This window comes from Calonectris borealis, chromosome 18 (assembly GCF_964195595.1).
Source record: "Calonectris borealis chromosome 18, bCalBor7.hap1.2, whole genome shotgun sequence".
Taxonomy (NCBI): Eukaryota; Metazoa; Chordata; class Aves; order Procellariiformes; family Procellariidae; genus Calonectris; species Calonectris borealis.
Window position 1 is genome coordinate 3,320,322 of NC_134329.1, and position 23,558 is coordinate 3,343,879.

A 23,558-nucleotide genomic window follows, 5' to 3' on the forward strand; every position below is an offset into this window, starting at 1 on the left:
AAATATTAGACAAATATGTGCCCACCTTTGTGGTTTTTTATATATATCTGAATATATACAAAATATATATATAAATATGTGAAAACATATATAAAATAAATTATATATATAAAAAATAAATTGCATATATTAGATAAAGAACCATTCAGGGTTGCGCATGTTGGAGAGGTATGACCTACCTTTGTGGGTTTATATAGGTTTAACATATAAATATATATTAAAATATAATTAAATATATATAAAATATATTTTAATATATAAATGTGTGTGTGCGTATGTAGTGAAGTTGTTTCCCAGTGATGGACCCACTCCCCAGCTGGCAGGTATAAGTAAGTCTTTCGGGGAGTGATGTCTGTCTATGCCCTTGGAGAATATGGTGGGATGTATTTTTAATGCTATTCCTTCATTATAGAAAAAAAAGTAGGGGGAAAAACCCCATTTTTTTAAAACAGTGCACAGCCTTTTGTAGTGGAAACTGGTGACCTGCCATTCATCAGGTCACTGATCATCTCATTAAAGGGTATAGCCATGGAGGGAATGAATTCTTCATGCTGAGGAAAGCCTCGGCACCTCTGTTTTCTTTATTTGAATCTCAAATGCTTCTTAATTCCCTGCATGGGGCTGTTGCAGAGGGGCGTCTCCTAGCTGAAAGCAGCCCTGGGAGAAGCACGCCCCAGCAGACAAGGCTGAGAGGCAGCGCTGACCCAGCCGGCTGCTTGTGGCATCCCCTTTTTGGGGAGGGCTGGCCCCAGCTATGGCCAAAGCGTGTCCCTCTGCTCAGCCCCCTGCGCTCGCACGCCTCGGGGCAGCCTCGGAGGCCTGAGCCCTGGTGAAGATGTGCTTCCAGCACTAAACCTTCAGGTCCCAATGCGTTGCATGGGGCTTGGATCAGATGGGAGTAGGTGCGTGGTGGTTGAAGATGCCGTCTAGAAGCAGCGTCCCCAGGCTGGGCTGGTGTCTAGGCTCCCTCTGCACAAAGCAGAGCGTGATGGGCACTTCCAGAGAGCAGAGCTGCTTTGCTTTGAGAGCTCACCCCGTGGATGGCAGGGTGGGTGAGGAGCCCTCCCTCTGCCTGTCTCACCTGCAGAGTCTGAATGATTTGCTTAGAGTAGATGCCTGCCTTTTAAGTAGCTAAAATTACATGAGATAAAGTCCATCGTAATAGAAAGAATTGCTATCTGGCCAGCTCTGGTGGTCTCCTTGCACCTTTGGCTGTCAGAGGCTGGGAGGGAGACCAGTTTGCTGGGTCCAAAACGATTTCACTCACCTCAGAGCAGGTCTTGCAGTGGGGTGAAGTAGAAGTAGGTCTAGGTGCCGGTGGAGGCTTGGCCTGATGATTCATCCATTGAACACCTACCCTTGGCAAACGGTAGGGACTGAGAGGAAGGGAGACGAAGCAGGGAAGAAAGACAACTTCCAGTGCCAAGAGTGAGCTCAGAGCGAGGTCTCGGGTGCCTCGTTGAGGACTATCCCTCCATTTCTGCTTGCCTCTGCGCACTCTGGCCAAGCAAGAGCAACGCGTTGGCCCGAGTGGCCTCTGGGCACGGGAGCTTTGCAGGGTGGATGGGGATGTCTTTGCGAGTCCATCCCTCTCCGTATCTTTCTCCTTTGCAAGGCCTCCGTGTTGTTTTTTCCTCCTCCTATTTCCCAGAAGAAAAGTTAATAAGTCTGTTCAGGTAGAAAACTTCATTCAGTAGTGATATTAAGCCTTTCAGCAGCAGATGACTTCATTCAAAAAGAATAGCCACGAGCTCTAGAGAGATCCAAATTCCAGTGAACACAGACTTCTGATACATGTTCATTTTGCTCCCACCGCCTTTCTTTCCTGAGACACACGGGACCACTTTAACAGTTTTTTTGGCAGGATGAGTGCTCTGGGAGAACAGGTTTTTTTAAAGTTTTCAAGTTTCTGAGGATGACATCAAGTTTTTTATTTCCTTGATTTAAAAAAAAAAAAAACAACTAAAAAAAAAAAAAGGAAAAAGGAAAACACACTACACTAGAGGAAAATATGTAGAGGGATGTGAGTTATACTGCATCTGTATCCTGTGGTCATGCTGCAATTGGAAAACATAAATCAGGTAAAAATTATGTAGTCGTGATGCTGGGAATCTCACGCAAAGCATTCCTTTTGGATCTCTTGCTCCTCTGTACTGTAAAAGTTCCTTTTGTCTCTGCTTAGAACTTCTGCCTGTGCCAAGGGGAATTTGGTGTGGAGAGCAAGAGCAAAACACCCAGCAGAAATCCACAGAGGGTGAAGCTTATGCAGAGAGACGATGGGATCTGCATCGCAGATGCCACTGTAGGACTTTGCCCTTAAAATTCCCCATGCATGAGAGTCAATGGAGCTGTACTAATAAACCATAGCTATTGGGTGATTTGGGGGGTTGCATGCAAGTCGTAGCTTTTATTTTTTTTTTTTAATTTGTGACTGCCAAAAGACAGCAGGGGAGAAGTGTTTGTGGGTCTGGGGCTAAAGCAATATAAACCAGCAATTCTGTTAAACCCTTTAACCAATTTTTGCTGATCATCTGCAACTCCCATTGTCTTCAGCGGTTATTATGGGTGCTGAAGAGCTTCTGGAAGTCTCAGGCCCTAGTTACTGTTCATTCAAATTAATGCAATTTAGTCCTTGAAGCTTCTTATTGGGAAAGCTTTTGAGAGGAAAGATGATTACGTGAAAGGGTGGCTCTTAGCTCCCTTGATGGGTATCCTGGGCCCTTTCAAAGTGAGACAAAGGTCCAGAATGATCCACTTGACAAAGAAGAGTGGCAGTGTAGTTCGATGTTATGTAAATATTTTTTCCGTCAAAGATCATGAGCCATAGTTTGCTGCCTTTGGCATTAGTCCACAGTAATCTTCCTGACTCCAAAGGAATTATTCCAAAGATTTCCTGGTGTAACCGAGAACAGAAACTGGGCCAGACACAAAGGATATAAAATCAGTACCATGATTCAGAGCTGGCATAACAGAGAAGATGATGCCTTAGAATGAATGGAATAAATCTAGGCTCCAAAAGGGTTGTCTGTCCTGGCATGCTAACATCACGTTGGACTGATAGGCACCCGTCTGACTAATGCAAGTAGATCTCGGTCCACTGCAGACAACCTCACTCTCCTTGCATCTTCTCATTGCATCTTTACATCCACTTTCATTTCCCATGTTCTGTCACTGAAATCTCCCAAGAGCCACATGCTGTCTGAAACATTTTCAATGTGAGGCTTAGAGTTATAACATCTGTTGGAGACATGATGCTTTCCTCCAGCAAACATCCCTGAGGAAAGTTTCCTGGTCAAAGCCTCAGTGGAAACCTCTTTTAAAGCGAGAAAGTCAGCTCAAGAAACACAGGATAGCTGCAATTTTCTCCATTGCCCCTTCTTCAGGGGATTTGTCCAGCAGGGCCTGACCTGCAGAAGCTCAGCCCAGCATGGGTGGATGCTGATGCTGTCTCTCCTGGCCAACATCCACTCTCCATCTCCGCTTGTGTTCCTCTCTTACTCCAACACAAATGGCTGTATTTCTCTGTGGGAATCTACCTTTTTATTTGCCTGACAATGATAGCTCTAGATCTCTAGGTGGTTCTTTTCACTGCTGGTTCCTGGGTTTGTTGCAGTGACCTCTTTGGGCTGCACTGCTCAGATGAGTGATGGAAGCGTTGGATGTAAACGTACCGTGCACCCAAACCAGGGTTATTGGACCGCTTCCCATTGTGGCAAGAAGGTCAGGACATTGGATATGTTGGTGGAGCATGCTGCAGTGAAGAGCCTCCCGTATTGCTCAGTGGACGTTTTGACTTGTATTACTAGACATCCAGTCTAGGGTATTATTTTCTGTGGGGCTGGTCTGCGGTGCCCATGCAGAGAGAGCTCATATTTGATCTGAGGTAAGACAGAAGGAAGTACTCAGTAGTTCCTCTCCCACCAAGCCCTTTCCTGCTGCAGTTTATCCACTTCAGACTCTCCAGCCAGTCTATTGAGAGTGGTTCAATTTTATTTCAACATGCTGGAAATAAGCTGAAATGAATGCACATTAACAATTGTTTTCTGGTTTATTTTTTTCCTGGGAGATGGTATATTTATTCCAGTCACTTTTTTTCTCTTCCTCTTTCTATATCTGTTATGGCTGACTTCCATTTCTTTCCCACTCTCGAGTCTCAGCAGGAAGGACAACAATTGGAGGCCTGGGAAATATGAACCCAAATGCCTTTGAGTTATGTTTGCACTCTGGAATTGCGGTCTGATTCTGCACCGCCGTACCCACGGGTGCTGGGCGAGTGGACTGGACAGGACCGATAGGATAGCAAACATTTTTCCTTTTGTAGTGACTGACCAAGGAGGAGTAAAAATCTCCTGGCAATTTGGAAAGAGTGGAGGGGAATCACTGTGTTTGGCCACTGATATACCTTTGGTCAGATTTTAACTAGGAATTGCCATCGTGAACAAGATCTAGACAGTGCCCAGCTCAGGGGCTTCAACGGTTCCTGTAATGGCAGCAGCTAATCGCAGGGAAATCCTCTTCTGTATCATGCCTCATCTTGACCTCGAAACAGGTATCAGTATGATCCTCGGGGCCTGACATTCAATAGGTCTTTTGAAATCTTGTTACCAGGAGCTACTGCAGCTCTGGAGAGCCTCGGTGTGCAATGCTTTGTTGCAGAAATATCAGAAGTGTCTTCTAAAATAATTTGCTTAGGGCCAGCAGGGGTTGGATGCTTCAGTGCAGAGGCTTCCTGGTTATGAACCGTGGATCTTAAAAGAGATTTTTAACAAAGTTTTTGTTTGGCAGCTGCATTTACTATGCATTGGCTGGTACATTAGGAAACTTCAAGTCTGCACATGAAAATACATTGAAAATTATTACTCTCTTACAACGTAGTGATAAGCAAGAAAGTGGACTGCTCTATGAAGGTCTATATTTATAATTTTTCCACAGTTTTTATTAGTTTCTGGAGGCCAACAAGATTTCCAGCTCTGAATTTGCTCCTTTGAATCCTTTGCTAGACATGAATTTGTGGCATAAGTGATCTTACGGAGCTCCTAAGTCTGTCATGGTGAGGGCATCGTTTGGCCAGGGAAGGGGGAGATGTGAAAATGGGACTGAGTTTGCTAATTCCACCTGGCAGAGGTCTGATTTTGATGGAAGCACTCGGCAAATGCAGGAAGGATTCACCTGTAAGGCCTGATCTGTAGGGTCCGGGTTGTACGATGAACTCTAAAGAGGAATGCGTGTGCTATAGGAAACAGCGATGCAGAGCCGGTGCCCGATCCTACAGGTCTGGGAAACATCTAGCCAGGTGGGAGTTAAGAACTGAGTCCAGACTTCAGGACCGAGTGCCTTCGCTATAGACTTGGACCTCATCCCTGATTTCTTCCCCCAAGCTCTAATGAAAATCAAAGTAATATTGTCTCCCGGTGGCCCTTCAGCTGGAAGCCCGATGGTGCGGAGACTGTACAGCACCTTGCGCAATGCGGCTCCCCGTTCCTCCCAGTCCCCCTCTGCTATTGTAATATACCAACTACCGTAACTGAATATTCATCATTAGCCTCCAACAGACTTTAAATAGACCAATGACAGCTTCCTTCCTTATAAATTCTTTCCCCAACCAACTTTTTTTTTCTTCTAATTTCACAGTTTTTAATGCAAAAAAAATGTAGTCCATTAACACTCCCGTGTAAAACTGTAACTCACATTCTGGCCCAGGAACAACAGTCTCTTCCTTGCCGTGTGGACGATTTCCTATATTGCCAGTGTAAGTCAGACTTTAACGCTTTTTTTCCCTCCCTGCTTCACTGCAATTTTTTTGGACAGCAAAATTTCTGGACACAACAGTCACTTTGTGCCAGCAGTGAACAAAACCTTTCATTCCATTAAACTGTGGCCCAGGATTACAACCAGCTATTCTGGGAAGAGTCACTTTTAGGCCCTGAAAAAAAAAGAATCTGATGCATTTTTAAACACCAAAGGACAAACTAAAATGGTAGCTGTGCACACTGCATATTGAGTGGGCTCAGGAAACAGTATAAATGTTTCAAGATGACTGTTGCTTTGCAAGGTACCAGAGGTATCTCTTTATTAGACCTCAGCTCCTGTAAGGAAGAAAAAGGAGGAAATACAGAGATAACTGCCTTTGTGTATAGGAAAATGGCAAAATGAAAGAAAGAGAATATTTTGGATATTTAGTTAGAAAATACTTTCCTTCCTCTCCCTCCTCAAATAGTGGATTTTTTGGCAAAAATAGCACCCAACATGTTTTGACAGAAATGGAAATATTTCAGTCAGGAGAGAAGTCATTGCGATACCTCCTGGGAACTGCTGTTTGGAAACTTGGTGTCTCCAACCTGTTCCCTCTCCAGCGTGACTCCCCGTTCCCACTGTGGCTCCCGCAGAGCACCACAGTCCTCTCCTGTGGCCGTGGAGGCTGCCATGTCCCCTGGGAAATGCAGTCTGAAAGGAATTTGGTCCCCAGTGCACAACAGGAGTGTGGGATCCAGACATCACCCATGCTGGCACTTCAGGGTAAAAATATTGCTGTTTCAGGCATACAGCTCCTTTATGGAGAGGGAGTATTTTTTAACAAGAAAAACCAATCATATGGTTAAATTTTCCCTTTCTCAGCTCTCCACTGAGACAGAGAACACGTAGATTTAAGTGAGAAGCATCTGGGACGGGGATGGCTTCTTAGTGTTTGTGTGGTGCCTCTCACAGTGATGTTGATGGGGCCCCTGTGAGCTACCCTGAGAATTTACTGTAAGAAACCCCCATGCAGATCTAATCCCATGTGTGAATGGGGAGGGGATGACAATCCCAAAGAGACATCCAATTCTTCCCTCACCGAAGCAGGGAGAAACTGTGACTGCAGTCATCTCTACATCCTCCAAAAGAGCCACAGAGAACATGATGTGGCATCGTGCCATGGTATGTGCCGCCCCCTCCTTCTCCTCCTCCTCCTCCTCCTCCTCCATCATAGCTCACAGGTACTGGGGGGGGAGAAAAAAAAAAAAGGCTCTGTCATTTCTTAGGGGGGGACGGAGGGTGGAGTTGTTGGAGCTGAGGAAGAAGGAACCAGCAGCAGCCACTCATTAGGGAGGAGAGCTAAGGGCAAGGTCCATGTGTCACCTCCCTATGGCTTGTGTCCTTGGAAGGGAAACATGGTGGGGATGCAGCTTTGGGGTGTCATGCTGGTACTGTTTCCATAAGGGTCCCTGTGTGGAGGTGGAGCACGACAGGAGCAGGCAGCTCAAAACCGGGCCTGGTGGGGCTGGGAGACCCCTCGAACCTAGAAGGTTTGAAGGCCATAACTCTTGATGTTCCTGAAAAGCCACCAAAGCTGCCCCCCAGCAAGTGCTCCTGGGGTGGACATGCTAGCACTGGGTGTCCACAGGCAGAGAGGTCCTCTGAAGCCCACCACACACCCTGGCATCTATTGCTGTCTTGTGTATCTGAGGGATAAGTCTCTGCTTCCTCCCAGTCCATCTCTCTCTTGTTCCTCGTGCACATCCTGGACTTCAGTTCTGGGAAAAAGCTGCCTGGTCAGCCAGCAGAAGTGGGTGGAAAGCCATGCTCCTGCAGGGAGGAGCTGCTGGGCTTCCAGGGGAAGAAACCCCACCTTTGGAATAGGCTCTGCTTGGCAAGCCACCAGTGCCCGGGGTTTGGAAAGCTTTTGTGGCACAATGAGAGACACATTTATTTGGTTTTGAGCTCCTGGGTGAGTTTCCCCTCCATTACAGCTCGGTTGCTGATGTTTCTGGCAGCCACCACAGCAGTGGTTTGGATGAAAGCTCCCTGCTGTGAGTAGGTTTATATAATTGGTATTGTTAAATTTTGTAAATAAGTTCTGAGTTGCTACGGTGATAGGTCCTCTCTAAGGGGTGTAATTGGAGATGTAGTGCTCCTCCTCCATGTGTAAGTGGCCAGGTGAGCTTGTTCATGGGATTTAAGGATCTGTCCTTGCTCCAGCATAATGATTTTGGGCAGGTGAGTAGGATACCTCAAAGCCAGCTTGGTCCAATGGTTAGAGCCTCAAAGAAGAAAGCTTGTTTTGGGATCTGGGCTCTGGTTCGTGGCTGCTCTGAGCCTGGTGGCAGTTTCTGAGGTGCTGCTGTGCTACTTGATCTTTACACATTTTACCAAGTCTTTGGGTTCAGGGAGCACCCAGCTGTCTTGGAGACAGTCCCAGGAGGAGGCTTGCTCCTTGCCTGAAGTCTCTGAGACCCCCTACTCAGCTTCAGTTCTCCGCCCTGCAGAGCAGGAATAATCTTGTCCAGCCGCGTTGCTGATGTGCTTGGAGAAATGTCTCCAAAACACACTGTAGGGTCTTGTAGGAGAGGGATTTCCAGCCAGGGTTGGCAAATCATCCCAGATTTCAGAGCAAGGGAACAAACCAGACTTTCCATCAGTGCTCACCCTCCCAGCCTGGCTCTGCTGAGGCATGTGGCTCTGGGCGTGCATCAGGTCTTGGTGATTTATTTATTTCTCTTTTCTGAGCACTCTGGAGTGGAGCTTGTTCTCTGGTCCAGGGATCTCTCATCCAGGACAACCAGGCTGGCAGACCCTGGGGAAAAGGAATGGGGACAACTACCATAAGGAGAAAAAGTAGACCTAAATATTTAATCCATCTCCAAGTCAGCTTGGCAGAAATGAGGTTTTTATTTACACGCATATGCACATCCAAATATACGGTATAAATAGTATATACTTTATGAATGCTATCATAATATGTAGATATAAATCTTGAGTATTTTGTTATAACTGCATATATCTATTTGATCTATGGGTGTAAAATAGCAGTTGTGGTGGAAAAGGCACGACTCTAAAGGGAAAGATACTAAAAGGAAAGTGAACTAGAAGAGAGTGCTGCACCGATAAAGTGTGACGGGGCTGCAGCCTCCTGGGAGGGATGTCTCTGTTTCCCTGCAAGTCTAAACAAACACCATGACACTAATGTGCTGCCTTCATTTATTAATTCACCGATCTATTTATTAATTGATTGCTTTTCTGCCTTGTTTTTTTTTATGTCTTTTCTTTTAGTAAAGAGTACCCGGTTGTTCCCAGGAGCACAGTGAGACAAAAAGTGTCCTCGAATCACAGCCCCTTCAGTGGCGAGACCAGGGTCCTTTCTGCCTCCTCCAACCTGGGCTCCCAGTACCAGTGCGAGAATGGGGTGTTGAGCACCTCCCAGGACCTGCTACCGCCTGCCAACCCCTACCCGATCTCCCAGGAGCACAGCCAGATCTACCACTGCACCAAGAGAAAAGGTCAGGCCTTGGCTGCTCCCCGCTCAACGCTTGCTGGGTGGCTTTCCCCTTCCTGACACTACTGCCAGCCTTGTTTTCTGATGTTTCCCCTTCCCCACAGGCTGGACAGCCCCAGCCTGCTTTTCAGTGACACTTGAGGATGAGCAAGGGATGAGGGCTGTGTGCTGGAGGTGGGCAGGTCCCCCGGGCTGGGCTGGGAAACTTCTCTCACCGGTGTCAGCCTAAAACCCCATCTCTGCTGCTGGACTGGGAGCGAGCTGTTTGGAGGGGTGGCAGTACCTTTCACCCAGGTTGAATCCACATTCAGTAAGATAGCTGGTGCCAGAGATAAAGATGACGTATCTGTCTCCATAGCCCCTCAGACAGGGTTAATCTCCAAGTGGAGATACCTTGGCAGCTTGGGTTTTGCATGGTTTTCGACTAAGAGCCTCACAGTTGGGACACAGTTGTGTATGCAGAAAGCAATTCCACTTAAATGCTCGGTCTAATGAACGGGGTGTGGGATTGAAAATCATGATATCCATGTTCGTTCCCTTCTGGTGCGATTGACGTGCTTTGACAGAGCTTGAGGGATCAAACTGTGAGGGCTTTACACTGACTGCTCAGCTCGTCCTGGCGTGAAGAGCCCCATGATATCGATGGGATAATTGTTCTCAGGCAGGTTTGCAGTCTCTCCCTTCCTCTCCCAAAGCAATGGGAATGACGAAGTGCAGCAACACTTGCAGGTCTCACATCACAAAAGCCTCAAATCCGTTCCACCCCAGACACTCAGAAGGAAACAGGGGATTTCCAGGGCTGAATGCAACCCTATGGGGTGGGCAGGAGGTGGTTACTGCCAACCCTATTCCCTTTTCTCAGGATTTAGTCTACATTGCATGAGAAAACCTAATAGGAGTCAGCGTGCAGCATGGCATTTGAATGCACCAAGAATTTCTGCAGCCCAGTAGCCTCTTCCCGCAGCAGATCCCTTCCTGCTTCCCTGCACGGTCCTATCAGTCAGCCATATGTCATTATTTTTAGTAACGTAACCCCTGGCGCTCTGGGATGTGCAGTATAGACACACAGTCTAAGGTAGCGGATGCTGGGAAGCGCTGGCAGATGAGGCAGGCGGGCAGTGGAAATCTCTCTCACATCCTTGGTGAATCCCCTCAATGTTGTAACGTCACGTGCTGTGTACAAGTATATATGCAAAACAAAATGTTGATAAATCTTAATATTTTCCTGATGTGAGATTGAGCCAAACAGTGGAAAACAGAGGCATCATTTTCTGACCCCTCCAGCTGACCAGGCAACCCTCGTGCTCGTATAGAGTGTATCAAAGCTGTGATTGGAAATGGTGATGCTAGACTTGAGCTACCTGTAAGGTAGGGAATAAGGAGTTGCAGTGGCCTCCCAGAGTGTCCCCTGAGGTCAGAGGTGGGGTGTGTGGCCCTTGCTACCCCCGTGTGGGTGCGAGGCTTTGGGACACGGCTGGGTTGCTGCAAAGCCACGCTGTTGGTGAGGGAAAGGCAGGTCCTGTTCCTCAGCCTGCGATCCGTCCTCGGTGCTCTTTTGCCCTGGAAGCTGAGCTTTCACCGCTCCTCTTCCCCTTTGCAAAAAGTAACCAAAACAAGCTGGCCCAAACGGCAACAAACCCTTTGGACAATCTCCGACTGCTGCGTGTCCCCTCACTGCAGGGCAATTCATCATTCGCCTCCACATTGTAACGTGATAAGGAATCAACAGAGGTTTCCTTCCAGTTTTGGGATTCCCGCTAAGTGGTGTCTCCATGGGTGGTTTCCCTCAATCCCCCAATTATCTCACTTCCTCTTATTGTCACAAAAGAGACGACTATCTGCCCTGTAATAAGCTCCCCGGCCCCTTTTGGCCTGCGTGGCCCTTGCGAAAGCGCAGGAGACTGGCAAAGGGAGTCCTTGTCTGCACGGCTGATGGCCCCTCATTATCTCTACGATGGCTTGAGTGGCACAAGCAGTTAAGGGCCTTTTATCAAAGCCGCCAAATGCTTTAATCAAAGAGAAGCGGTGTCCTGTCCGATACCACCGGCTTCTTCCGTGAAGCTGTACGTCTCAGGAGCCTGAGCCTCTGCTTTCCTCCCTGTGCCTTTTTCCCCCTCCCCATGCATCTAGTAAATCGAAAACAGCCACCAGGGCTTAAAGAAAAGAAACACAAAGTTAATGGGAAACAGAGAGCCAACATAAGCTGCCAAGCAGCTCTTTGCAAAGTGAAATTAATTAAAAAAAAAAAAAAGTCACTAGAGATGAGCAATTCTGTTCAGATAAATCAGAACGTGATCCAAGGTTTCGTCTCAAACTCAGACTGAGCGTGGCACTTTCTTCTAGCACTGAGCGAGGATCTTTATTGAACTTGGGAAAACAACCTTACCTATAACATTCCTCTTTTTCTTCCTTTTCCAGCCTCTCCTTTCTAAGTGAAATATTAAGCTTTCCTTCACAGCCTCTCCTGCTTTCCTACTTTTCTGCATAACTTTTAACAAGCCTCACCATCTAAGAAAACGTGAAAGCAAGAGCATGTTCACTCCTAATGCACCTCTGTCCCTTTTCTGGACTGGAAATATTATTGATTTTGTTGGATCATCAGCTCCTCAAACATTGACTCTTCCTCAGTCAGTTTAGGATTTCTCTCAAGCGGATTATTTCTTTTTCTCAAGCCTGCCGTTATGGATAAGTGCTCGCAGGGGCAGAAGGCAATGTGACCGGGTTTGAGACCAGCTGGTGTCTGTATCTTCTGTAGCAAATACCACCACTGTTTTCCAAGATAGTCTCTCAGATACGGCTCCTTCCAGCTTTGACATCTTGTGATGTTTCTCTGCATCCTTTTTAATCAGGAGGTCAACTCTTGGTTTAGGCTCGGTTAACAATAGGTCTGTATTTGAGCAACCCAAAGGTACCTTATTCAACTTCTACTTCCTTGGTGACCTAAGACAAAGATTTAGTTCTGTGGTTGATGGTGTTGTCCTTAGCTGTCAAGTCAAGATGGATTCACTCTGGAGATCTGATATGGAGTTACATTAGGGCAGAGCAGCAGGACTGTAAGGGAATGTTATCTCTGAAGGCTCCGCTGTTTCAGGGAGCTGATGCTCTTTTGGGTGAGGAAGGAAGGGAGGACACATCCCAGAGCCCCAAATCTGGCAATTCCAATTCCTGGTGCCCGGGTGGGAGTGCAGGGTCACAGCATTGGGAATGACCCCAGCGTGGTGCAGTGGGGCCGCTGCTCCAGGCACCTTCTGAACATGCAAAAGGCTGGGGAATGGCAGTCCTCAAGGCGAGAGTCATCCTGCGTTGCATCCCAGCTCCACACCGATATTGCTTGTGGCATCTCACAAAAAGACTGGTCTTGAGAGGATGGATTAACTCCAATCCTGTATCTTACCAAGGAGTGGCCTCAGTTCTTGATGTGGATTTTTAGGCTGCAACAAAGACCAGTTAGAGCTTTGCCTTTTTTCAAGTTGTTCTCCACCTCTCCCTTTCTCACTGTTGTGCTTGGAGAAGGCCAAAAGGACTTACCAGCAGGCAGCTTGCTTTCTGTCTTTCATTTTAGCCCCATGTCCCAGTTAGGGCATCGGGGCTTGTTTTCCCTTGTGTTATCCTCCTCCCTCAGACTTCCTGTGAACTGAAAAGCCATCCCTTTAAACCTCTGCTCCCTCCCAGCCTTACACAATCTCAACCACTTGGCAGATTTCTGGGATGCTTGTGATGCTGAACAGGAGGCGACTGGAACAGCCTCTCCCTGGGGAGGTTATAAAAGTTGTCATGTTGGCACTCTGAGGGAGAAGAGGGATGTGGCAGAATCCACCGGCTCCAACCAGCGAGGATCGTATCCTTCAGCCACCTACCTTGGACATGACCCTGCCCGTGGGGAAGAATATATCTTTCATCTCCTCCCTGCTCTGCTGAGGTCGGTGGAGATACAGCAATGCCTTTCCCCCTTCTGCACAAGAACAGGCACTGTTAGGGTGGATAGACCTCTTCATTGGTTGAACTGATTTCTCCCTCATCCCACCCAGCTTTTATTTCACTCAGAGAATCTGTAGGACAAAAGTCAGGTAGGGGATGTCTTCTTGGAGGACATGCTGCTCCTCCTGCTGATGTTAGGAAGTGTAATGAGTTGGCCAAGGCTTGAGCTGTCCTGCAGCCGGAGGTGTTTGCCGCTTGGGTAGATGCAGTGGAGCCCAGAGCAAGATGGCTGCTGGGGCAATGAGGGTGAAGAAGAGCCTGCCTGCATGGTGGGGAGATGCTCAGGGGGCTGGTGTGCACCCAGCTTTTGCTGTGCGGCCACATTGCTTGTGGTGCTGTAGTTTCAGCAGCTTCGTATAAGCAGCCTGCTCTCCCATCAGGAGGTGCCTCCTGTGCCTCTGCAGGCAGTGCTGGCACCTCCCTGCCTCTGGAAGAGGTGCCAGCTTTTGCCTTGGGTTGTCTCTGCCCCAAACCCCTTTCTGTCATGTTCTCCTGCAATGCAACACAGCCACATTGCAAACCGTGCGATTGCTGAAACAACCAGCACGTCTTAGGTTTCATGTCCTAGGATGTACGTCTGCTTTGCCCTTTAGGGATGCTCATTTTGATCGCATCTGCCTTGTTCTTTTCTTCTTTGACAACCCTTGTCAGTTTTGCACACTGCGATTGGCTATTCAGGCTCATGTAGATTCATACTAAAACCAGACTGGATAAAACAACAGTGTTAGAGATAATCACCCATTGTGTCTTCCTCACAAAGTCGGGATGAACCTACTGTAATGCCCTGGAAGTGTGGGTGAGCTTTAAAAACTAAACAGTTGGGTCCCATTCTTCATTGTCTTGTGTCCCGGGGGGCTGACTGTCATGAATTGGAAAGGAGCGCTCCTGATTTACACCAGGGGAAGAGGTGGGCCCATTGCACCCTGAAGTCCGGACATTTTACATGTTTGCATTTCATTCTGGATGGCCCTAATCTTGGAATTGGGAAAATTCCATTTAAAAAGCCATTTGTGTGGTATTTACAGCCCAGCTGGAAGTAGTAAATACCGGAAATCTTGGAACTGCTTATGCTCTCACTCAAGCTCCTTCATTAGATAGATCATCAAATTCCTTGTGAGGGAGCCAGTTTCCACCCCATTCTGCAGGCTCCGTTTTCCTTGGATCCACTTCGGAGCAGCTTCTCCCAAGCGCTGGCAGCTTCCCCTGCTTGGCAGAACCTTTTGCTTTTTGAGGTTTGCACAGTATCGAGGGGCTGGTCACAAGAGCTGATCACCACTCTTGGCTTCCAAGAATAGCAACAAATGTGGAGGATGGTCAGCATCTCCTAGAGGTGCCCAGCACCTCCTAGGGCTCAGTGACGACAGGAAAAGGACAATAAAGTGCTATCAGGGAACCAACATCAAGAATCAAACCCAGAGTAGACCAGTCAGTTATCTCCTATGTCCAGCTTACGCTGATGCTGAGGAGGTGAGAGGACCTTCAGGAAGAGGATTATGGCCTTGGGACACACTGTCCAGGCTCCAGAGCAGGAGGGGATGACTTCAAACTGCAGCCTTCAGCGTTGCGTGAGAGCCCTGTTTGACTTGACCTCCTTTTGCTATTCTCTTGCTTGAAGATGTCCCCTCCCCACCCCCAGATCTGCTCTGCACACCATGGGGATGCACTTCACCTGCTCTGTGCTGGCTGTGGTCTCCCCTCCAAGGAGTGGTGAGACAATGCCAGATGAGACTAGAGAGCCTGGACCAGTGTAAATTCATCAGCTGGCACCAACTGAAGATCTCTGGACTGCGTCATCCCATCTGATGATGAAGATGGACTATTCTCTTCCCTCTCCAGCACTTTCAGGTTACATAGATGGGAAAATCATGAGGAGGAGGGGCCAGAGGGCAGGCAGAAGCTGTTAGGTAGGCTGTAATCCTTTGTTAGCGACTGTGTCCTCTTTGGAGATGGGTACGGTGTCCTTGCACGTCTTAAAACCTGGAGTGATGGTGCCTGTTCCACGTACGGCATCAGTGAGCCTGGCTCTAGAGAGGCCGGCAGAGCCATCGCGAGAGCTTACAGAAGAAGAGGCGGGACCTATAGGGTTTCCACTGAAATGCTGGTTGTTTTTGTTTTTCCCTCTTCACCTGCAATGAATTCTGGAAGTGGATCCGTAACTGCGGCTCTGCCTGATGGGCTGTGGCAGGCAGCGAAACGTCTGGGCTAAATGGAAAAATCAGCAACCTCAGGTTGTAAGTCAGGCGCGTTTTTACACAACGGAAAAACAGAGTTTGACTGTTTTGTGTTGTATATTGAAAAAAATAAAAATAAAGTAAACAGTCAAACCCCAAGCCAATGATTTCTAATGCCAGCAGAGTAATGCGGTTTAATGCTGAAAACTTTATTAGCAGAACAATGCTTCATTTTACAAGACATTGTTTTTCCACCCTAGTGTTCTGATTACTCAGTGGTGGGTTAGGGATCCAAAACTTTTAGGCTGTCTGTAAAAGCTAGAGCTCAGGCAGTTCTTCCAGACGTACCTCCTGTGATAGCTCGGGAGGGAGCTTAGACCTCCGCTTCCAGTTTTTGTCGTTCAGGGGACCACATCCTCCCCACTGCTCCTATATAAAATGAACCGGGTCAGGATTAAGGAGAGTGAAACACTTTTGCATCTATCTGCTTTCCATTTCAGCTGTTTTAAAGATGTGATTGCATTGCTCGCTTATCCCATCCTACTTTCTGTCCCCGTTTAAGAGAAGGCAGAGGAGGACGATAACTTGATTATCAGGGCTCTGCATTGCTGGGACTAAGGAGCCAGGTTTTGCTCTTGTCAGGAAGAAAGCATGAAACGGGACTGTGCCTCTCCAGCTGAATTTACGGGCGGCTGCCGCAACAAGGTCGAAGGGCACCGGGGGGAAGGTCCCCATGGTGTGTGCCTCAGTACCTGATGTTTTCTGGGGTTGTCAGGCCCAGAAGACTAACAGCAGCAGTTGTTCCAGCTGGGTTTGCTGGACTTGGTAGACACCTGAGTGGGAGTAATGGGTTATTTTACAATTAGGGTGGGTGCAGCTTCCAGGAGAAAGCACACGGCTGTTTATAGCAATAAGGGTACGCGCACGTGCATGTTTACAAGAAACACAAGGTGCCCGCCCTGCCCATCCGCACCTCGTGAAGGTGAGCCCTGGGCACTCGCGTTGGAGCTGCTCAGCGGCAACACCTGTGTTTTTGCAAGTGCTTCTTGGGGGGCAGATGCTTTTAGTCCTCTTTTTTGTGGAAGTGTTTTTTTTCCTTTGTATTTTCCTTTGGGGGTGAAAAAAATTACAGCTCAAAACATGTTGGTTCAGAAAATTTGCAAAGGGCCATTTCTAGCAGTATTCTTTCAAATTTTACCCCCCTTGAAAGGGTGCAACCAAGAGGACTTTAAGCAAAGTGGGATGTTTTTCTGGCTGCACCAGGAATCTTGTTCTTGAAGCTGCAGCAAAGTTAATCTGGGTCAGAACAAGCTCCCCTTCCCTTGCCTCGCTGTCCTTAAAATCTCTTGGTGAAGCGCTCATCCCTGGGAACTTTGCCATCCCTTCCAGCAGAGCTGGATTTCATTTGATGACCCTGCGAATGAATAAATAAGTGCATATTCATTTATTCATTTTGCTTCACCCTAGAGATTTCACCTAAATTGTTTATCTCCTTCCCTCTGTTGGCCCGGGATGCTGCAGGAAACAAAGGGCTCTGCAAGCTCTGCCTTGTTGTTTCTAGCTGTGAAATTTACTTTTCTTTTTTGTTACGCTTGGCCCCGGCGCACAGCCCTGCGTGGATTTATGTGCCCAGCTCCCTTGGCACAGCTAAAGACCGGGGCTGTAAAACTCCAAATCTGATTGTCTCAACTCTGCCATTGCTGATGCTCTCCCGGGGGGATTTTTATTGTGATCTCCATTTTTGTCTCATTTATCGTGAAAGTATATCGCTGTAAAGGCTTTTAGTTCACAGCATCAGCTCTGCGCCTCTCAGCTGGGAGTGGGGACCTGTGTTAGGTGCGCTGTATCCGCAGGCAGATGTTGCTCTGGTCAAAGCGCTGGTGGCAGAAAGGAGACAAGGAGCTTGGTGGCGTGGGGGCGTGCATGGGGGTCACCAAGCAAGCTAAGCCTCGGAGTCCCGCCAGCATCTTACAGCCCTGATTTTCCTCCCAGAGCTCCTAGCTAATCCCTTCCCCAGCCCAGCAGAGAGGGCCAAGTGCAAGACTTGGTTTCAGCAGCATCGATTCAGGGCGATTCCAAGGAAGGGATCCGGATTTACACTGACATAACTGAGAGAAGTGTCTGGATCAGCTCTGTGCCGACTGTGTCCTGGGTAAAACGAGGACTGTGGAGAGGGAGGTTCAGCCGAGGGCATGGTATTGTTGTTCGCTACCGCGAGTTTTCTCTCCCAACAGATGAGGAATGTTCCACCACTGAGCATCCCTACAAGAAGCCCTACATGGAAACTTCTCCAGCAGAAGAGGATCCTTTCTACAGGTCCAGTTACCCCCAGCAGCAGGGACTGAACACTTCATACAGGACTGAATCAGCCCAGCGCCAAGCATGTATGTATGCCAGCTCCGCTCCCCCCACGGACCCCGTGCCCAGCCTAGAAGACATCAGCTGTAACACGTGGCCGAGCGTGCCATCCTACAGCAGTTGCACAGTGTCTGCCATGCAGCCGATGGACAGGTTACCCTACCAGCATTTCTCTGCCCACTTCACCTCGGGGCCGCTGATGCCCCGGCTCAGCAGCGTGGCCAACCATACCTCTCCCCAAATCGGAGATACCCATAGCATGTTTCAGCACCAAACCTCCGTTTCTCACCAACCCATCGTCCGGCAGTGTGGACCTCAAACCGGCATCCAGTCCCCCCCCAGCAGCTTACAGCCCGCAGAGTTCCTGTATTCCCACGGCGTGCCTCGAACCCTTTCGCCCCACCAGTACCACTCGGTCCACGGCGTGGGCATGGTGCCAGAGTGGAGCGAGAACAGCTAACAAGGCGGTCAGGAAAGTGCAAGAGCATTAGCCATGAAAAAAAAAAAAAGGGAAAAGGAAAAGGAAAAAATACCCTGTCGATAATAAGGAGAATATTTTGCAAGACTCCTTTAACTGAATGTTCACCGATAGCACTCGAGAGGGATGGACACTGATTGAAACCACAGACGAAATAGTCGTCGGCCTCGGTGTGACTTGCCCCCCCCTTTTTCTTTTGTTTCAAAAGAAAAATCGACAGATCGGCACACTTCTCCCCCACCACGGTCCCCACCCGGTTTGTGTTGCTGCCACCGCCAGCCCGCGCCCTCGTCCCCCCCGCCCTCCTGCTCTTTTTGTTCTCCCGGGGACACGAAACTCCTGCTGCCTTTCTCGACACAGTCAGAGTGCTTGAACGAAAACAACTAGGATGTTACTTTTTTTTGTGGTGTTGATGTTGACGATGTTATATAATAAATAATAATATATATATATTTTCTTTCAATTTTCTCAAAAAAAGAAAAAAAAAAGACACCAGCCCTTTTTACCAAGGGTGGATTTTGGAGTGGTGTTTCTTTTTTTTTTTAATTAGTATTATTGTTGTTACTTTTCAACAGAAAGAGGTATTACGAACCCACAAATAAGAAAAGCAGGTACCTACCTCGCCCAGAGTGAAACCGCTCCCTGCGGGGTGCCGTGTTTCCTTGCAAACGCCCCAAAACACGCCTCTGCAGGAACCCGCCCCGTGAACTCCTCTCCTTTCCCACTTGTGTGTAATTCTCTCGCTCTTCTTTCCTTCCCATCTCCCGGTCTTGCCCGGTCCATCAGCTGTCTCTGACGGAAGCGGGGGGTACCTTTCAAACTTGAAAACATCGACAGCTTGTCTCCTGCCGAATTTTTACCAGCATGCAGAAAGCGAGGCTCTGAGCCAGCTGCGAGGGGAGGAAAGGGGGGAGAGAGGATGCAGACAGTGAAAGGGAAAACTTTGCTCATAAAAATGGTGCTGACGCTTGTTTGCGATCCCGGACTTTCATTTTATCGTGCGTTCTTTTTCTTCCTCTCAAAAAAAAAAAAAAGAAAACGGGATACTGGTCTGGGTATGTTAAGTGAGATTTTAAGTAAATGTCTTTAAAAGGAGCAGAAAATGATCACGGGAGGCTGGGAGTGGGGGAGGCAAGAAGAGAAGAAAAAGCAAATGTGTGTAAGTAAAAATGTCTACTGCAGAATTTTTCAGGTGTAAAATTTCCTGGTACTATTTATTTATACATGGGAGTTCAAATAACTCATGGTATGTCACAAAGCCAGCAAAGCAGCTGATTCAAAGGGGTTAAAATTTTTATTGAAACGGAAGTTTGCTTTCTTTTCTTCTTTTTTTTTTTCTCTCCAAGCTGTGCACACTCTATATAATTTACATATATTTTTAATTAAAAGTAATTCTAATTAACAAAAGAGGTATACCTGTGTGTCAGCAACTGAGAACGTGGGTGTGAATGCGTGGGAATGCCGGTATGTGTGTGGGAGGGTTTATAGACAGGTATCCAAAGCCGTGTAGCTAAGAAGAAAAAAATAATCCCTACCTAGCTACGCTTTCCTGTTCTTGTGTGCCAATTTATGTCTAATAAATACCACATGCTCTCAACGGCAAGGGGCCTGCCCACCTTTTTTTAATTTTTTTTTTGTTTTGGGTGGGTTTTTTGGTTCTTTCTGCTCGATGTCCGTAAGTTTGATTTTTCGTTATTTCTGGTGTACCACAGGAGGTACAGCATCCAGCGGGGAAGGCTCTTAGGCAGTGGTGGGCTGAGCCTGAGACTGCTGTGCCTGGGGCTGCGTGTTTCTCCGCCACAAAACTGTCTGGGTCCCCCAGATCCTTCCCACCCAACCCGTCCCGAAGGGAGATGCTCTCTTGGGGTCACTTTCCCATCGAAGCAGATGTAGAAGTGACCTTGGGAATCCAGGTGGGTGCTGGGGTGGCACCGGGAAGCCCTCGTGGAGGTGGAGCTGCCGCCCGTTCCCACGCAGATGGGGTTGGCGGGGGGATGTCTGGCCCGGGGGAGGTGTGGGGCTGTGTCCCACCCTCAGCGAAGGAGGGGAGGATGCTGGATGCTTCGCGGATTGGAAGCAAGATGGGAAAATCAGCTCCAGAGAAATAAAGAGATTGCATGCGAGAAGCCCAGCAGAAAGGTGTCTGTGTGGCTGGTAAGCCATGGCCACCCCAGGGAGCAGCGTGGCCAGCTCCTGGGCACGAACCGAGGTCTCCCCAGACCGCCCCACCAGCAGCAGCTCATCTGGCTGCAGCAGCGGCACCGCCAATGCGTGGCTGGCAGCCTCGGTGGCCTCCTGTGCCCCAGAGATCTAGGGACACCTTGCAAAGGGGCAGAAAGTGAGTAGGATTAGTAGACCCCCTTCACAGGTGCTGCTCCCACCTCGCTGTCCCATGGCAGGTGGGACCTGAGGGATGGTGCCTGCTGGGGCTGTCCTGCCTTTGGCTGTCTCTGCTTTTACTGTTTTCTGCTTGCAAGAACCGAGTTTCGTAAATGTTGGGTGAGACGCAGTCAAAACGCGATGCTGTGCTACCCTGGGAGCTCGCTCTGGGTATCAGCCATTTGCAGGCAGAGGAGACGTAGGCATCACGTAACCCTTCTGTGGGCATGGCTGGGACCTCAAGTTATACACAAAGCTGCTTGTCTTCGTGGGGCCACCCCCAGGGAGTTACTCAAACGTTGCATTGCTCAGGAAATCACATGCTGTTCCTCCAGAATATGCAGTTGTCCAAGATTAATGACACAGTAAATTGCATTTTGAGTTAAGGAATAAAAAATTACACTGTATTTAGCTGTCAATTACATTGTACTTTCCAGGCTTCGTTATCCCACTGCTAATCATGTAATCATCTTATCACTATATGGTAATTTACATGTAATTAAATGGCCAGTGGTTACTCTGTAAGTAAAGAGGTCTTACCAGAAATGTGTGCCATGCATCTCAAAGAGTATTAAGGAAACTAAACCCACATGGTAAATTATTTTGGAAGGAAAGCCTCAAGCTTCCATAGAATCATAGATTCGTTTAGGTTGGAAAAGACCTTTAAGTTCATCAAGTCCAACCGTTAACCTAGCACTGCCAAGTCCACCACTAAACCATGTCCCTAAGCACCGCATCTACACATCTTTTAAATACCCCCAGGGATGGTGACTCAACCACTTCCCTGGGCAGCCTGTTCCAAGGCTTGACAACCCTTTCAGTGAAGAAATTTTTCCTAATATCCAACCTAAACCTCCTCTCGCGCAACTTGAGGCCATTTCCTCTCGTCCTATCGCTTGTTACTTGGGAGAAGAGACCGACCCCCACCTCGCTACAACCTCCTTTCAGGTAGTTGTAGAGCGCGATGAGGTCTCCCCTCAGCCTCCTCTTCTCCAGACTAAACAACCCCAGTTCCCTCAGCTGCTCCTCATTGGACTTATTCTCGAGAGCCTTCACCAGCTTCGTTGCCCTCCTCTGGACACACTCCAGCACCTCCATGTCCTTCTTGTAGTGAGGGGCCCAAAACTGAACACAGGATTCGAGGTGCGGCCTCACCAGTGCCCAGTACAGGGGCACGATCACCTCCCTGCTCCTGCTGGCCACACCAGTTCTGATACAGGCCAGGATGCCACTGGCCACCTTGGCCACCTGGGCACACTGCCGGCCCATGTTCAGCCGGCTGTCGATCAGCACCCCCAGGTCCTTTTCCTCCGGGCAGCTTTCCAGCCACTCTTCCCCAAGCCTGTAGCGTTGCCTGGGGTTGTTGTGGCCGAAGTGCAGGACCCGGCACTTGGCCTTGTTGAACCTCATACATTGGCCTCAGCCCATCGATCCAGCCTGTCCAGGTCCCTCTGCAGAGCCCTCCTACCCTCGAGCAGATCAACACTCCCGCTCAACTTGGTGTCATCTGCAAGCTCATCAACGGTGCGCTTGATCCCCTTGTCCACATCATTGATAAAGGAATTAAACAGAACCGGCCCCAATACTGAGCCCCGGGGAACACCACTTGTGACCGGCTGCCAGCTGGATTTAACTCCATTCACCACAACTCTTTGGGCCCAGCCACCCAGCCAGTTTTTTACCCAGTGAAGAAGATGCCCGTCCAAGCCATGAGCTGCCAGTTTTTCCAGGAGAATGCTGTGGGAAACGGTGTCAAAGGCTTTACTAAAGTCTAGGTAGACAACATGCACAGCCTTTCCCTCATACACTAAGCGGGACACCTTGTCATAGAAGGAGATCAGGTTAGTCGAGCAGGACCTGCCTTTCATAAACCCGTGCTGACTGGGCCTGATCACCTGGTTGACCTGTACATGCCACGTGATGGCACTCAAGATGATCTGCTTCATAACTTCCCCTGCACAGAGGTCAGACTGACAGGTCTGTAGTTCCCCAGATCCTCCTTCTGGCCCTTCTTGCAGATGGATGTCACATTTGCTAATCTCCAGTCAACCGGGACCTCCCGGATAGGCAGGACTGCTGATAAATGATGGAAAGTGGCTCGGTGAGCACTCCTCCAAGCTCCCTCAGTACCCTTGGGTGGATGCCATCCGGCCCCATAGACTTGTGTGTGTCTAAGTGGGGTAGCAGGTCGCTAACCATTTGCCCTTGGATTACGGGGGCTTCACTCTGCTCCCATCCCTGTCTTCCAGCTCAGGGGGCTGGGTACCCAGACAACAACTGGTCTTACTACTAAAGACTGAGGCAAAGAAGGCGTTAAGTACTCAGCCTTTTCCTCATCCTTTGTCACTGTGTTTCCCCCCGCATTCAATAAAGGATGGAGATTCTCCTTAGCCCTCCTTTTGTTGCTAATGTATTTATAGAAATATTTTTTATTGTCTTTAGACTTTCAACTTGACTAATTTCCTCTGAGCTCCTCGCATCATTTTTTTGGCTCGTCAGAGAAACGCCGAGGCTCTTTGGTGGAGTCTGTGATACCGTGATAGGCCCTGATCATTGTGTTTTGGTGCTGAAAAGCGAGGTAACTCCCCAAGGATGCAGTCCTGTGGAGCCGTGTTGGCATGAGGAACAAGGAGGCCATCAGTGCACCTGGGGTGCTTCTGCCATGGGCCAGGGGACAGGGATGGTGGAAGAGTCCTGGAGAGCTGGACTTTTTCCTGGGAGGTGGCCTGGAGGGTGAACCATGTCCCCAGGCAAGGAGGGAGCTTGGGCACCGAGGGGAGCCCTGCAAAGCTGGTGGAGGAGGAGGGCTGGTGTGGCAGGTAGAGAAGGCAATGGTGGCCCACCACCCTCCTTGTGGGCAGGGAACCTTCCTCACCACAAACCTCTTCCTTTTGGTGACAGCCTTGGAGCAAGCTCAGTGCTCTGGCAGCGTGGAAAGTAGCTG

The 23,558-nt window shown here is 48.6% G+C and overlaps 1 protein-coding gene across 1 annotated transcript in view; it reads left to right on the forward strand.

Annotated features, from left to right (window-relative positions):
• The window catches only part of TBX5 (T-box transcription factor 5), a 37,625-nt gene extending 19,264 nt beyond the window's left edge, over positions 1–18,361 (forward strand). Inside the window, exons 7-8 of the mRNA XM_075167092.1 lie at positions 9,028–9,254; positions 17,634–18,361. Coding sequence (XP_075023193.1) covers positions 9,028–9,254; positions 17,634–18,217 — 811 coding nt within the window. The 3' untranslated portion in view covers positions 18,218–18,361. The remainder of the gene's footprint in view (positions 1–9,027; positions 9,255–17,633) is intronic.
• Positions 18,362–23,558: the final 5,197 nt, after the last annotated feature.